General features: G+C 43.2%; 1 protein-coding gene across 3 annotated transcripts in view; it reads left to right on the top strand.

Moving 5' to 3' along the window:
* The window catches only part of PAFAH1B1 (platelet activating factor acetylhydrolase 1b regulatory subunit 1), a 107,974-nt gene extending 95,486 nt beyond the window's left edge, over positions 1-12,488 (top strand). For 2 of the 3 annotated variants that reach the window (XM_077968500.1, XM_028835452.2), the window contains exons 9-12: positions 924-1,152; positions 3,213-3,314; positions 7,011-7,167; positions 8,584-12,488. In XM_077968500.1, coding sequence (XP_077824626.1) covers positions 924-1,152; positions 3,213-3,314; positions 7,011-7,167; positions 8,584-8,657 — 562 coding nt within the window. In that variant the 3' untranslated portion in view covers positions 8,658-12,488. 3 annotated transcript variants of the gene reach the window in all.
* Positions 12,489-15,146: the final 2,658 nt, after the last annotated feature.

Below are 15,146 nucleotides of genomic sequence, written 5' to 3' on the forward strand. Positions count from 1 at the left end.
TAGGAGGCTAAGGCAGGCAGATCACCTGGTCCGGAGTTGAAGACCAGCCTGACCAAATGGTGAAACCCCGTCTCCACTAAAAATACAAAAATTAGCCAGGCTTGGTGGGGCACACCTGTAATCCCAGCTACTTGGGAGGCTGAGGCAGGAGAATTACTTGAACCCGGGAGGTGGAGGTTGCAGTGAGCCAAGATCGTACCAGTGCCCTCCAGCCTGGGCAACAAGAGTGAGACTGTCTCCAAAAAAAAAAAAAGGCATCAGCTTAAAGACATATTTATAAAAAACAAAACAAAATTGTGTTCTGGTGTTTCAGTCATTTCAGCTTTAACCCAGAATGATCATTATGACAGTCATATTAAATACACTTTAAAACTCAGCTTGGTCTGTACCTGTCTTCCAAAAAGGAGCACAGAGACATGGTAAGAAGAGACTCCATGTCCTTGAGAGGCTTTTCTGTGTGATGGCTTCTTTCCTCTGTGGTCTTCTTTTAGGTCATCTCTCTGTGGGTTTTAATGAAAATGTAAATAATGTTTGTGCTGGTATACCTCTGTTAGACTGAATTTGGTTGTGCGTAAAATTACACTTGATTTTTGTCACACAAACTTACTAGTTTTACTCAGATTAGTAGAGCATAGCTTTTTTCCAATATGGCTAGAAATATTTTTAAGTGTGCGTTTAGTTTTGAAATATTTTCTTATATATATTTTATCTTCTAGATGTTGATTTTGTTAGCTCCTTAATGATGCGCCTGTTAGCTTGTTGTTCCCACTTTAATTAGCCAGGATTGTACATTTATGCTGTCGACTTGCATATCTGACTTGGTACCATTCTCTTCATCCCAGTACATAGCTATTTTTATATCACTTCTGGAAAGTGTCCCGATGATTGTCATTCACAATGTAAGTTATTATTTATATTGACAGCTACTGTGTGAAGACATTCACAGGACACAGAGAATGGGTACGTATGGTACGACCAAATCAAGATGGCACTCTGATAGCCAGCTGTTCCAATGACCAGACTGTGCGTGTATGGGTCGTAGCAACAAAGGAATGCAAGGCTGAGCTCCGAGAGCATGAGCATGTGGTAGAATGCATTTCCTGGGCTCCAGAAAGCTCATATTCCTCCATCTCTGAAGCAACAGGATCTGAGGTACTGTATATATAAACTTGTCTTCACGGTTTTATTGCTGATATCTTAAATCCTTAGATAACTTTGCTGATTCCCAGTTTCATGGCTGTTAATGCATTTAAAAATCTGCATCCCAGAATTCTGAATCTTGAAATTCTCTACTCTTCACAGTGTCTGTCAGAAAAATAGCCTTCATTAATGAACATAATAATTTTATTTATAGATTTATGGTAAAATGCAGTTCAGTATTTATTTTTTAAAATTAATCCCAGATGTGATGGTATAAATGTTTCTTTAAATGAAGACTATTTCATATGGTGGCCTCTGATGTTCTTGATCATTTAAAAGTACTAGCTGAGTCTGGAGCTTTAACACATTTCTTTGTGATTCTTTGTGCTCTTTATGATTTTGGTCTTTCTGATTAACATGTTAAAAATAAATTACCTACAAGGTACAGTGGCACATGGCTATAGTCCCAGCTACTCAGGAGGCTGAGGCAAGAGGATCACTTATGTCCAGAAGTTAAAGTTCAGCCTGGGGCAACAGAGCAAGATCCCTGTTTCTAATAAATGAATGAAAATGAATGGTCTAAAAGTTTTGTTTGTTTTTGAGACAGTCTCACTCTGTTGCGCAGGCTGGAGTATAGTAGCGTGATCTCAGCTCGCTGCCACCTCTTTCTCGCGGGTTCAAGCGATTCTCCTGCCTCAGCCTCCTAAGTACCTGGAACCACGGATGTATGTGCCACCCTGCCAGCTAACTTTTTATATTTTTAGTAGAAACAAGGTTTTGCCATGTTGGCCAGGCTAGTCTCAAACTCCTGACCTCAAGTGATCTGCCTGCCTCAACTTCCTAAAGTTCTGGGGTTACAGATGTGAACCACTGCGCCCAGCCCCACACTGATTTTGATAGAGGCATTCCTATCGTGTATTTTTAAAACTACATTTCAATAAAGAAAAGAGGCAGTTCCCTCTTAAATGAATCTTCTCTTGTGAGTTCTCTTTATTTTGGTTGGCCCATTGCATTTTCAGATTCTGTTTACTGCCCTTTGGTGGTGGTTACATGCTGTGTGTCATAAATTTGATTCTGGTGCATCACACCGCCAGAGGTATGATGACTCACGCCTGTAATCCCAGCACTTTGGGAAGTCAGGGAAGGAGGATCACTTGAGCCCAGGAGTTTGAGCAACATAGCAAGACCCCTGACTCTACAGAAAGCTTTTTTTTTGTTTTTTTTTTTAACTCACCACTATACTAATGAGGAAAAAATTTTCAATAACTCAGCCAGGTGTGGTGGTGCACTCCTGTAGTCCCAGCCACTCAGGAGACTGAGGCAGGAAGACTGCTTGATCCCAGGAGTTCAGAGCTGCAGTGCACTGTGATTGTTCCACTGCACTCCAGCCTGGGTGACAGAATGAGACCCTGTCTTGAAATAAATGAATATTCCCTAATGCAGATCAAAAAAATAAATAAATAAATTTGATTCTGGTTGGATTTGTAAAAGCTAAATTAAATAGTGATTACAGAAATGTTGAAAAGTAAATGTATTATCTGTTGGTTTTATGAAAACTGAGTCCTAGCCTAAACAGAGATTTTCTGTTCTTATATTATCTGGGTCCTTCCTGTATAGCCTAGGTATGGTGTTAAAGACTTGTGTATTTCAACAGATAAAAACAAATTGGGCTGGGTGCAGTGGTTCAAAAGCCTGTAATTCCAGCACTTTGGGAGGCCGAGGTGGTCCGATCACCTGAGGTTAGGAGTTCGAGACCAGCCTGCCCAACATGGCAAAACCCCATCTCTGCGAAAAATACAGAAATTAGCCTGGTGTGGTGGTGCACACCTGTAATCACACCTACTCAGGAGGCTGAGGCAGGAGACTCGCTTGAACCTGGGAGGCAGAGGTTGCAGTAAGCCGAGATCGTGCCACTGTACTCCAACCTGGGCAATAGAGCCAGACTCTGTCTCAAAACAAACAACCAAAATGCAACAAAATTGGAAATATAGATCATTATTAGGTAGAAACCATTTAAAGTCTGTACCTAACTTCTTGTGTAGGCAACTTAATTTTTATTATGTTTTCTGTAGACTAAAAAAAGTGGTAAACCTGGGCCATTCTTGCTGTCTGGATCCAGAGACAAGACTATTAAGATGTGGGATGTCAGTACTGGCATGTGCCTTATGACCCTTGTAAGTTTGCATAATCCTACCGTTTCTTTTGTATCTTCACTGTTTATACCTTTTTGGATTAATGCTTTGTGATATCTTATTAAATCTGAATTATACTGGGTTTTAAAATAACTTCTTTATAAATACAGTTTTCCTTTAGCTTTTGTCGTTACAGTGATGTGAAAATTATTTCTCTAGAATGCAGGTTCTATAAAGAATCTGTAGAGCTAGTCGGTGTTTGAGGGAGAGATGCTAAAAAATTGTGTTATATCTCTTATGGAGAAGCAGCAGCATTCTTAGAGACCTGTTCACTGTTGAAGATGTTTGTTTGTTTCACTTTATTTGAATCCTTTTAACTGTTATATATCCTTGCTCACATAATCTAGTTTATTTGGCTTACTTAGGAGCATATTTCCATAGAAAGATATGTCAGTACTAGTAAGGGATTGTTGACACTGCTGTGTGCCTAAAGGAGTTCCAAAGAGATCTATGGATGTTCATTTAGTAGTAGTTTTTATAATTTGGCATCCACGTTTGTTTAGAGATTTTTTAGGTGCTAACCATATCTTGAAGTGATTGTCTCTCTGTAGGATATGACAGACACATGTAGAAGCATCTTCAAGAATTGATTAGAAAATGAAACTTTCTAGTAGTATTCTGAGCTGAGTTCAGCTGTACCATGTTGCTGTTAAGAAAAGATGATATATAATTAAAATAAAGCGGCCGGGCGCGGTGGCTCAAGCCTGTAATCCCAGCACTTTGGGAGGCTGAGGCGGGTGGATCACGAGGTCAGGAGATCGAGACTATCCTGGCTAACATGGTGAAACCCCGTCTCTACTAAAAATACAAAAAACTAGCTGGGCGAGGTGGCGGGCGCCTGTAGTCCCAGCTCCTTGGGAGGCTGAGGCAGGAGAATGGCGTGAGCCCGGGAGGCGGAGCTTGCAGTGAGCCGAGATCGCGCCACTGCACTCCAGCCTGGGAGACATAGCGAGACTCCGTCTCAAAAAAAAAAAATAAATAAAATAAAATAAAATAAAGCTGGCCAGGTGCAGTGGCTTACGCCTGCAATCCCAGCACTTTTGGAGGCTGAGGCAGGTGGATCACCTGAGGTCAGGAGTTCAGGGCCAGCCTGGCCAACGTTGTGAAACTCCGTCTCTACTAAAATTACAAAAATTAGTGGGGCGTAGCTGGGTGCGGTGGCTCATGCCTGTAATTCCAGCACTTTGGGAGGCCGAGATGGGCGGATCACCTGAGGTCAGGAGTTCAAGACCAGCCTGACCAACATGGAGGAACCCCGTCTCTCCTAAAAATACAAAATTAGCCGGGCTTGGTGGCTCATGCTTTCAATCCCAGCTACTCGGGAAGGCTGAGGAAGGCGAATCACTTTAACCTAGGAGGCGGAGGTTGCGGTGAGCCAAGATCAGGCCATTGTACTCCAGCCTGGGCAATAAGAGCAAAATTCTGTCTCAAAAAAAGAAGAAAAAAAGCCGGGCATGGTGGTGCATGTCTGTAATCCCAGCTACTCGGGAGGCTGAGGCATGAGAATTGTTTGCACCTGGGAGATGGAGGTTGCGGTGAGCCGAGATCGCACCATGGCACACCAGCCTGGGCAATAAAGCAAGACTCTCTTAAAAAAGAAAGAAAAACATACTCTTGGCCAGACACAGTGGCTCACGCCTATAATCCCAGGACTTTGGGAGGCAAAGGCAGGAGGAGCCCAGGAGTTTGAAGACCAGCTTGGGCACCGTAACGAGGCCCTGTCTGTACCAAAATAACAATTTTAAAATTAGTTATGCATGATGGTGCATGCCTATAGTCCTAGCTACTTGGGAGGCTAAAGCAGGAGGATTACTTGAACCCAGGAATTTGAGGCTTTAGTGAGCTGTGATCATGCCACTATACTCCAGCCGGGGCAACAGAGAGAGTTGCTGTCTCTTTTTAAAACAAAACAAAACTTTGCAATGCTGTGCTATAACCGCACTATCCAGCATGGTAACTGCTAGCCACGTGCAGCTGTTATACTCTTGAAATGTGGCTAGTGAGACTGAAGAACTGAATTGTTGGTTGTATGTAATCTTAACTATTATATATTAAAGTAGGCATACATGGGCCGGGCGCGGTGGCTCAAACCTGTAATCCCAGTACTTTGGGAGGCCGAGATGGGCGGATCACGAGGTCAGGAGATTGAGACCATCCTGGCTAACCCGGTGAAACCCCGTCTCTACTAAAAAATACAAAAAACTAGCCGGGCGAGGTAGCAGGCGCCTGTAATCCCAGCTACTCGGGAGGCTGAGGCAGGAGAATGGCGTGAACCTGGGAGGCGGAGCTTGCAGTGAGCTGAGATCCGGCCACTGCACTCCAGCCTGGGCGACAGAGTGAGACTCCGTCTCAAAAAAAAAAAAAAAAAGGCGTACATGGACAGTAGCTACCATGTTCAACTGTGCAGTTCTAAGCCTTTTTCTTAAATTAATGTGTAGATGAATGTGCTGTTTTTTATAAAAATGGTATCATACTCCTTAATGTAGCTTTGTAGCAAACCTTTAATTTAGAAAGTATGTGATCCTTGCTCGTGTTGTTAGATGCTCTTCTTGTACATTGATCTACAGACAGTGCTTTGCAAACATCTTTGTTAACTGAATCTCTGGGCATGTGCTTAAAGATAAATTGCAAGAACGGAACTGCTGCGACAGGGGAAATACGGATGGATGGATGGATGGATGATTAGATGGATGATTGGATGGATGATTGGATGGATGCATGGATGGATGGATGCATGGATGGATGGATACATGGATGGATGGATGATTAGATGGATGGATGGATGGACGCATGCATGCATGGATGGATGGATGAATGATTGGATAGATGGATGGATGCATGGATGCATGGATGGATGGATACATGGATGGATGGATGATTAGATGGATGGATGGACGCATGCATGCATGGAGGGATGGATGAGTGATTGGATGGATGGATGGATGGATGGATGGATGGATGGATGGATGGATGGATGATTAGATGGATGGATGATTGAATGGATGGATGGATGGATGGATGAATGGATGGATGGATGGATACATGGATGGATGGATACATGGATGGATGGATACATGGATGGATGATTAGATGGATGGATGATTACATGGATGGATACATGGATGATTGGAGGATGGATGGATGGATGATTGGATGGATGATTGGATGGATGATTGGATGGATGGATGGATATATAGTGAATGCCTGTATATCCTTCACCTAGTTAACATGTTTCCTTCATGTATGTGTGTATATTTTGCTGAAATCATTTGAGAGTTCCTTGGAGACATCGTACACTTTACCCCCAAGTATATTAGCATGAACCACCTAGGAACAAGGATAGTATATAAATAACCACAATAAAATTAATCACACTCAAGAAATTTACCATTGATAGACTACATATTCAGATTTGTTCTTGTTATTTCCATAATGCCCTGCGTGACTTCTCTTTAACCCTCATCCAGGACCCAGTCAAGGATCATACATTATATTTGCTGGTCATGTCTTAGGAGTTTTCAGTTTCCTTTAATCTAGAATTCCCTAGACTTTTATTTTCTTTTGGTCTTTTGGTGTCTTTTGATGTTTTTGGTATGTATAGTTTTATCGTATTATTAAATAGATGCTATTTAAACATTTTGTCCTTTCACTAAGTCAAGTAACTTTTTTGTTTTTAAGGTGGGTCATGATAACTGGGTACGTGGAGTTCTGTTCCATTCTGGGGGGAAGTTTATTTTGAGTTGTGCTGATGACAAGACCCTGCGCGTGTGGGATTACAAGAACAAGCGATGCATGAAGACCCTCAATGCGCATGAACACTTTGTTACCTCCTTGGGTATGTACGCCTCGTGACGTCTCTGACATTAGATTTTGGAGTGCCAGACGTAACAGTGTTTTACATGATCATGTGAACTTTGCCAGGTAAGAAATGACCATGTGCTTTCAGAGCAGAATAGAGAAGACAGATGAAAATTTTGTGGATTCCTACCATTTGTTTTAAATTCTCCTTTCCTTAACTCTTTGTATCGTTAGCCTTATAATAAAAATATTACTTTCTGCACTGCACAACATTGGTTTTGGAAACCAGAGTTTATGAAGAGGATACTTAACACTCTGATGGGTAATTTTTCTCCCCTATTAGTTTGTTTCTCAAACAAAATCTTCCTCAACCTTTTCCTCTGGCAGGTGTATACTGTCAGGTACTAGAAACTCAGAAAACTGTATTTGATTTTAGTAAACATCCTCACTGTCATTTGGACTTGCATCTGGAATTTAAGATAGTGAATACAGTCAAGTCTAATAAATACACTGAAGTATAATGGACCAAAGCCTCGGTAAGGTGGAGCTAATGCCTGCCCCACAGGATTGTTTCAAGGATTAGACACGAATATGGAGCATTTGTGCTATGCCTGGAACTTAGTGTTCAGTAAATAGATACGGTGAGACTCTTTATTGTTAGATTTGAGCCCTGCTATGCCTTTAGTCCCAGCTACTCAGGAGGCTGAGGCTGGAGGATTGCTTGAGCGCAGGAGTTCTGGGTTACAGTGTGCTGTGCTGATCGGATGTCTGCACTAAGTGCAGCATCAATATGGTGACCTCCTGGGAACAGGAGACTCCCAGGTTGCCTAAGGAGGGGTGATCTGGCCCAGGGCATGAACAGAGCAGGTCAAAACTCCCCTGCTGATCAGTAGTGGGATCATACCTTTGAATAGCCATTGCAGTCCAGCCTGGGCAACACAGTGAGACCCTGCCTCGAAAAAAAGAAAAAAAAAAAAAGATTCGAGCACCATTTGGGATGGGCCAAACAGGAACAGGCGTGTTTGTAGAGATGTTAATACAGGTTTTGATCATTGAGTCTCAACTTCCCTAACTAAATTGGCAAACTAGATACCTTCTTGGAGTATGTGTATATTGGAGAAACCTGAAAACTCCTGGTATTTGGGCTTTCTTATTTTGTGGCTCATTAAAAATTGTATCTGGCTCAGAGTGATGGAGGGTTGGGGACCAGGCAGGGTCTTGCTCTGTAACCCAGGCTGGAGTGCAGTGGTGCAGTCATGGCTCGCTGCAGCCTCGACTTCCCAGCTCAGACAGTTCTGCCTCAGTCTCCCGAGTAGCTGGGACTACAGGCACACACTACCATGCCCGGCTAACTTTTTTTTTTAATTTTGTATTTTGTAGAGAGGGAGGTCTCACTTTGTTTGTTGCCTAGGCTTACTGTGGTTTTTAAATAAACCGTTTCTTTTTCTTTCAGATTTCCACAAGACGGCACCCTATGTCGTCACTGGCAGCGTAGATCAAACAGTAAAAGTGTGGGAGTGCCGTTGATTGCGTCTCCTTCGGCCCCTCCTCCCTCTTTTCCTCTGGATGCACTCTGATGATACCATGGTTACCCCCATTGAGCTCTGTTTAAATAAATATTGTCCTTTCATGTAAATTATTCTGGATGTAGATTGAGCTTATTAAATGTTACACACAAAGTATTCATGCATGGTGAATCCAAATTGTATACTGTAAATTTACATACGTTGTCTAGAAGTACCATAGGGGTTTAAAAACCTGGGCTGGCATTGGTCACACCAGGCCTAAGAAGGCAGAAGTTGAATCATTTGAACTAGGGCACTAAACTGAATAGTTGACAGTGTCATTTTATGTTGGATTATTAATTCCTGTTTTTCTTTCTGCTATCTGTTGGTGCCTGACTTGATGGCCTCATTTGGGGAAAAGTGGTGGTTATTAGGGCTTTTTCTGAAATGTGTATCTATGTAACATCACTTAAGTGTGCTTAATAAATCTTTAAGGATTTTAGATAATAAGGCAACAATTCAGAATCTTCTGAACCATCTATGTAATGAATGGGGATTACACATTGGATTTTTCTCATGACACATTTGCCAAATCAGTAGGATATATTTGTTTTGGCAGCCTATCAAGCAAAGGCTAGTGGTATATTTATGTAAGAAAATGACTGTAAATCTCAAGAAAAATCTCAGCAGCTAATTGCAACTCATTTATTTCATTTCGGTCTTAATGCTTTGTAAACAGGTCAAAAAATCCTATCATACTCTAAGCTTCTATTTTACACACTAGACATACTTCTAGTTGTATTCTCCATACTATTAGACTGTAGTGATGTGACTTCCAAGTAGAATGTAATCTTCCCATTGAGTGTGTCATGGTACAAATCACTATTTGTTTTTGGTGTTTTTTAGGGATGTGCAATGTGCATTACATAATGACAGAAGTACTGAGAAGGTTCTGTGTGCCCATTTGAAAGGAGAGGGAGGAATACAGCAGTTGGTTTTTCAACATGAATCTGATAATTGATTTAAACTGTGTTTCACTTACAGGTTTTATAAAATGACAGGGTTTAATGGAGCGTGCATAAAAATGTACTGTTTTCACCTTTTGTTTATATGTAAATGTTTGTAAGTATATGGGCCTATCTGTAAGTGGATAAGTCTATATGTGTGTATCATACACATCAACCTCCACGTCCTTAGTCCTGGGTTTTTGAAAAAGTGCTAAAACGGACAAGTAGAATAAATCTTGCTGTGGAATGCCATGCTTTAGAACAAACCCTTTTTGATCTTAATGCTTCTGAAAACTAGGTCTGACTCTGGGGATTTTTTTCCAGCCGAAGGAAAATCACTTCCGTTATTTCCCCCTCTAATTTAGCCGCTTGACATTTTACACAGCCCAGATATATTGTATATTTTGACCCAAAGTTACAAGTAGGTTTAAGAGAATTTTTACCCATGACTTTTGGAGCACTATTCCATTGTCAGTTATTAATAAAGAATTCCATTGCTTAGCTAACCAACGGGTTTTTTTTTTTTTTCCCAAGAAAGTTATTTGAAAAGTTAACAGAACAATGAGATAACAGTGACAGTTTAACAGAGAGAAAATTCTGAATTGCATTTTATTCATTTGTGTACTACGTGATTTTTTAAATGACCCCTTTAGTATTTAATGGAAATTTGGTTCCTGCAAAAGACGAAGGGTGAGAGTTAACGTCCTGTAGATACACACAGAGACTAGGCCGTCTATTAACTAGAAGCAACTTTATGTCTAGCTTGTGTCTTTTTGTTTGTTTGTTTGCTTGTTTGTTTTTAGATTCCTGAGAGATGTCTCTGGAAGGGAAAGTTTTGAGAACTAATGGCTATTTTTGAGGACAAAAATTACATCTTAATTAAGCTAATTCCTTAAATACATACAAGTAGGTGAATTTTCAGGACAATATTGCCTCACAACCCTGCTTACATTGAAAAGTCTTTTTCCCTTAGCTCTTCTGACTGGATTTTTCTACAAAAACTATGGAAAATATCTTTGTTCTTGTTTGCTGCTATTTTCTGTCCTATTTTGAGAAATATAAATACATAGAAATGGTGCATCTTAACATTTGTTTGTACATGTATAAATGTCTTGTATTTTAATTCATTTTTAGCATGAATTGTTTAAGGGTAAGCCACAACATCTAGAAATCACTCATAGATAATTGAACAATAAAGGAGAATGGTACCGATGCAGGAGGAAGCAAGCGTGTCTTCCCCTGCGGCACACAGCGACTTGCGTTGAGAAGGAGGAGGAAACGATTACTCTAAACAAAGTTATCCTTACTTGGGAGATTGCCACAGCCTGCTGCTGAGTTGAGTTACCAGACATCCTCCATGTGAGAAGCAGCGAACATTGAATCTCAGGGATGGCCCACAACTGGGTCCACATGTAACGAGCCCTGTTTAATAACGAAGGGGTTGGGGAGAGCAGTCCGTCTACAACCTGGAATCAGATTTGCAAAGGTTTCCTGCACTGCTGTCTGACACTGTCCTGTTGATGCCCTTTCTGACTGTGTTCTCTGTTTTCTCTGTCTGCTGTCTAACCCTGTGCCTTGCCTGGGATAAGGACAATGATGAGGTTACTGGTTTGGATTGTAAGTAGAGGACTTTTATTAATTGGTTTAGAGGTTCACTGCTGCTTTGTCACTTTCTCAATCAAATTGGCCACTTATTTAAGAAATAAAAAGCTGGTAGAATTGCATCCTCAGATGATTATTGACTGTGTGTGTGTGTGTGAAAACAGACATTCCAGTGCCACCCAAGTATCTCTAACGTGCCCAAGAAATCCTAGCTGTGCTCTGGAGAGTGCAAGCCATGGAAACTGTTCAGACAGCGCGTGGAGCCTAGTTGCCTGTTGTCACAGCAGCTTGCGCTTTAGGAGACTAAGACCGTCCTGGTTCGTCTGTGTGTGGTGTGACCAGTGGTGTGCCCAGAGCACTCCTCTCAGAATCACTAGTGTTAGCAAGTCGTCCCAGGCTGGGGAGCACTCGCTGTAGTCTTTGGAAAGCTTTGGCTTTAGATTTACCAAGCCCCGTCTCCCCACTGCCAGTGCCCTGCTCTCCCGTTCGCCTCTTTCTGTTTCTGTGTGAACTTCCCAGTAATATCACTCGTTAAATAGATTTTCTTTAAATTTATTTAAAGAACAACTATTTAAAAGTAAAGGATATTTTGTTGACATTGGTGGCTTGATCGTCCTTAAGCAACTGAAGTTAAAATTGTTGAAGGAAAAGGCACTTAAACTGGTTACTCTTTCTTGTCCAGCTGTATATAAGTCCAGTGTGTTCATTAATCTAGCTGACACAAAGAAGAATCTCCTGGTAGAGAAGCGACGTGTAAAAAACTGGTGGAAAAAGGTTTTGGATTTTTTTCCAGTGGGGTGGGGGGAGGGCAAGCTGGATTTACAGGTCACGGCTGGACTGAATGGGCCTTTTTATCTTCCCACCGTATCATGGAAGTAGCTGCTTGCTTGTACTGCCTATCCTTCAGGCATCCCTAAAGCTCACTCTGAAGATGGTAGAGACAAACACAGACTCCTGGAGTCAAAGTTGATCCTGACACTGACACGAAGGCAAGCCTTGATTTCATATGAACATTGCAGAGGTGGCGATTGAGAAAACAGTTCCCCAGATTGTAAGAGTTCACTGAAGATATTGACACAATTTAAAAAAACAAATCAGTAAAGGAATGTATATAATATTGCTCTCGTGTTTTACAGTAAGATTTGTTGCTCTCAGACTGTGTAAAACAAAATTTATTCATGTTTTCTGCATATTAAAAAATCTTATTGTACCAATTGGTAAACTATTAAATGCCTATAAAACTAGATGTGATTTTTTTTTTTTGGGGGGGGTCTTCCTTTGCACAGGTGAAATCCTGATGGAAAGTGGGGCTGTATGTAGCACCAGTCACAAAGAGTGACACGAATTGGTGTGAGGGCGGTAGGGCCTGATGAGCTGCTTGAGGGCAGCACCCGGACTGGCTTTGCTGTCCCCTTTCCCCCAGGTGGAGGAGGGAGTGCCGTAGCGTGGGCCCTTACCATGGCGGGCGTCTGCGGTACAGGCCAGCTCTCCCCCACCCTCCCACCAGCCCATTCTGACGATGGCTATTGCTGTGGCCAGAGTCAAACCCAGGATGACCGGTTACAGGCCCAAGACTAGACTCTTGGGGTCAGAGTCTAGAGATAAGGGACCCTGCCGGGCGCGGTGGCTCACGCCTGTAATCCCAGCCTTTAGGGAGGCAGAGACGGGAGGATAGCTTGAGCCCAGGAGTTCAGTACCTCTGGGCAATATAGCGAGACCCCGTTCTCCACAAAAATGAGGGGAAAAAAAGAGATGGGGCCCTACCCTCTTTGTTCTGTGAGTGAACCTCTTACCTTGCTCAGTGGTCTTGGATTCATGAAGGTAAATCCTTAATACTGTTTTCAATTTTGGTTGCAACACACCAAAATAAGAATGTTCATCTTTGTCCCAGAAACCCCAGCTCTGTACTTTACACGGGGCTGTATCTTGTATTCGGGGTACCTACCAAGGACAGTTTGGTGATGTGCTGGTTCCTTTCTTACAGCCCGGCTGTTTTCCTGCCTCCTGTTGGGAGTAGTAGCCTCCCCCAGAATAGGAGCTTGGCCCAGAGCGAAAAAGAAATGGGCTGGGCGCAGTGGCACGCCTGTAATCCCAGCACTTTGGGAGGCCGAGGCAGGCAGACTGCCTGAGCTCAGGAGTTTGACACCAGCCTGGGCAATACAATGAAACCCCGTCTCTACTAAAAATACAAAAAATCAGCCAGGCGTGGTGGCGCTCATCTGTAGTCCCAGCTACTTGGGAGACTGAGGCAGGAGAATCGCTTGAATCTGGGAGGTGGAGGTTGCAGTGAGCTGGGAATGCACCACTACACTCCAGCCTGGGCAATAGAGCAAGATTCCAGCTCAAAAAAGCAAGAAAAAAGAAATGGGCCTGAAGTTAGTTCACTGCACTTTTGCAGCTTTTCCATCTCCTTGCAAGACTCTTCCAGGCTGAGATCCAGATGACAGGGCTCCGGGGCAGCATTAGTATCACTATCCAGAAATGCCATTAGCTGTTCAAAACCTGGCAAGTAACTCGCTGGCATGTAACAGCCTCAAACCTCCTTCAGGAGTCATGACTCTGTATGGCCTTTGATGCAGGGGGAGGGTAGCTGGCTGTGGAAGCTCCGTCTGTCCCTGCCTAGCCTGGCGAAACCTGACTTGTGTGCAGACAGTTCTTAACTGCTGACACACCAGAAGCTCTAGGACAGGGATCCTCAAAGTGTGTTCCTTGGTGCAGCAGCATTAGCAGCAGCTGGGAGCTCGTTAGAGACGCAGGTCGTAGGCCCCACCTCAGACCCCCTGAATCGAAAAGGTGCAGCCTGCTTGCTTTATTTATAATCTAACAAGCCTTTCCAATGAGTCTGAGGCAGGCTCAGGTTTGAGAACCACTGAGCTAAATGATTCAGCTTCTCACCAAAGAAACTTGGGCACATCACTGGTCCCTTGGCCCCAAAGATCAGGTTTGGATCCCGATCTTTCCTCTTTCATCCTTTGTTTACTTTTTGAGACGGGGTGTCACTCTGTCGTCCAGGCTGGAGTGCAGTGGGGTGATCTAGGCTCACGGCAACCTCTGCCTCTGGGGTTCAAACAATGCTCCTGCCTCAGCCTCCCAAGTCGCTGGGATTGCCAGCACGCGCCACTGTGCCTAGCTAATTTTTGTATTTTTAGTAGAGACAGGGTTTCACTATGTTGGCCGGGCTGGTCTTGAACTCCTGACCTCGTGATCTGCCCGCCTGGCCTCCCAAAGTGCTGGGATTACATGTGTGAGCCACCGTGCCCGGCCCATCCTCACTTTGAACATGTGGGGTTTATTCCTTTGTGACAATTTCCTATCATCTTCATTCCCACTTGATCACCTGACCTTGAGACTCTGTCTCAAAAATAAAATAATGGCTTACTCACAAATGAGGGCATTTCACCTGCCATTCAAGGATGGCTGCGCCTGCACTCTGGGCGGGGTGAGGCGTTGGAGGGGGAGCCTGACTGATTTGGTAGTTTAGACCTTAGAGGTAGGGGAGAGGAAAATTTGGGCCACATCAGGATACCTTACTTTCCAGCTGTAGGATATGTAGAAATTTCCCCAATTAAATGTGTGTGTGTGTGTGTGTGAGACAGTCTCACTCTGTGTGTGTGTGTGTGTGTGTGTGTGTGTGTGTGTGTGTGTGACAGTCTCTCTCTTGTTGCCCAGGCTCTCACTCTGTGTGTGTGTGTGTGTGTGTGTGTGTGTGTGTGTGTGACAGTCTCACTCTTATTGCCCAGGCTGGAGTTGGAGTGCAGTGGTGTGATCTTGGCTCACTGCAACCTCTGCCTCCTAGGCTTCAGGCGATTCTCCTGCCTCAGCCTCCCGAGTAGCTGGGATTACAGGTGCCCACCACCACGCCCGGCTAATTTTTGTAATTTTAGTGGAGATGGGGTTTTGCA

Source organism: Macaca mulatta, chromosome 16 (genome assembly GCF_049350105.2).
Source record: "Macaca mulatta isolate MMU2019108-1 chromosome 16, T2T-MMU8v2.0, whole genome shotgun sequence".
In the NCBI taxonomy this organism is placed as follows: domain Eukaryota; kingdom Metazoa; phylum Chordata; class Mammalia; order Primates; family Cercopithecidae; genus Macaca; species Macaca mulatta.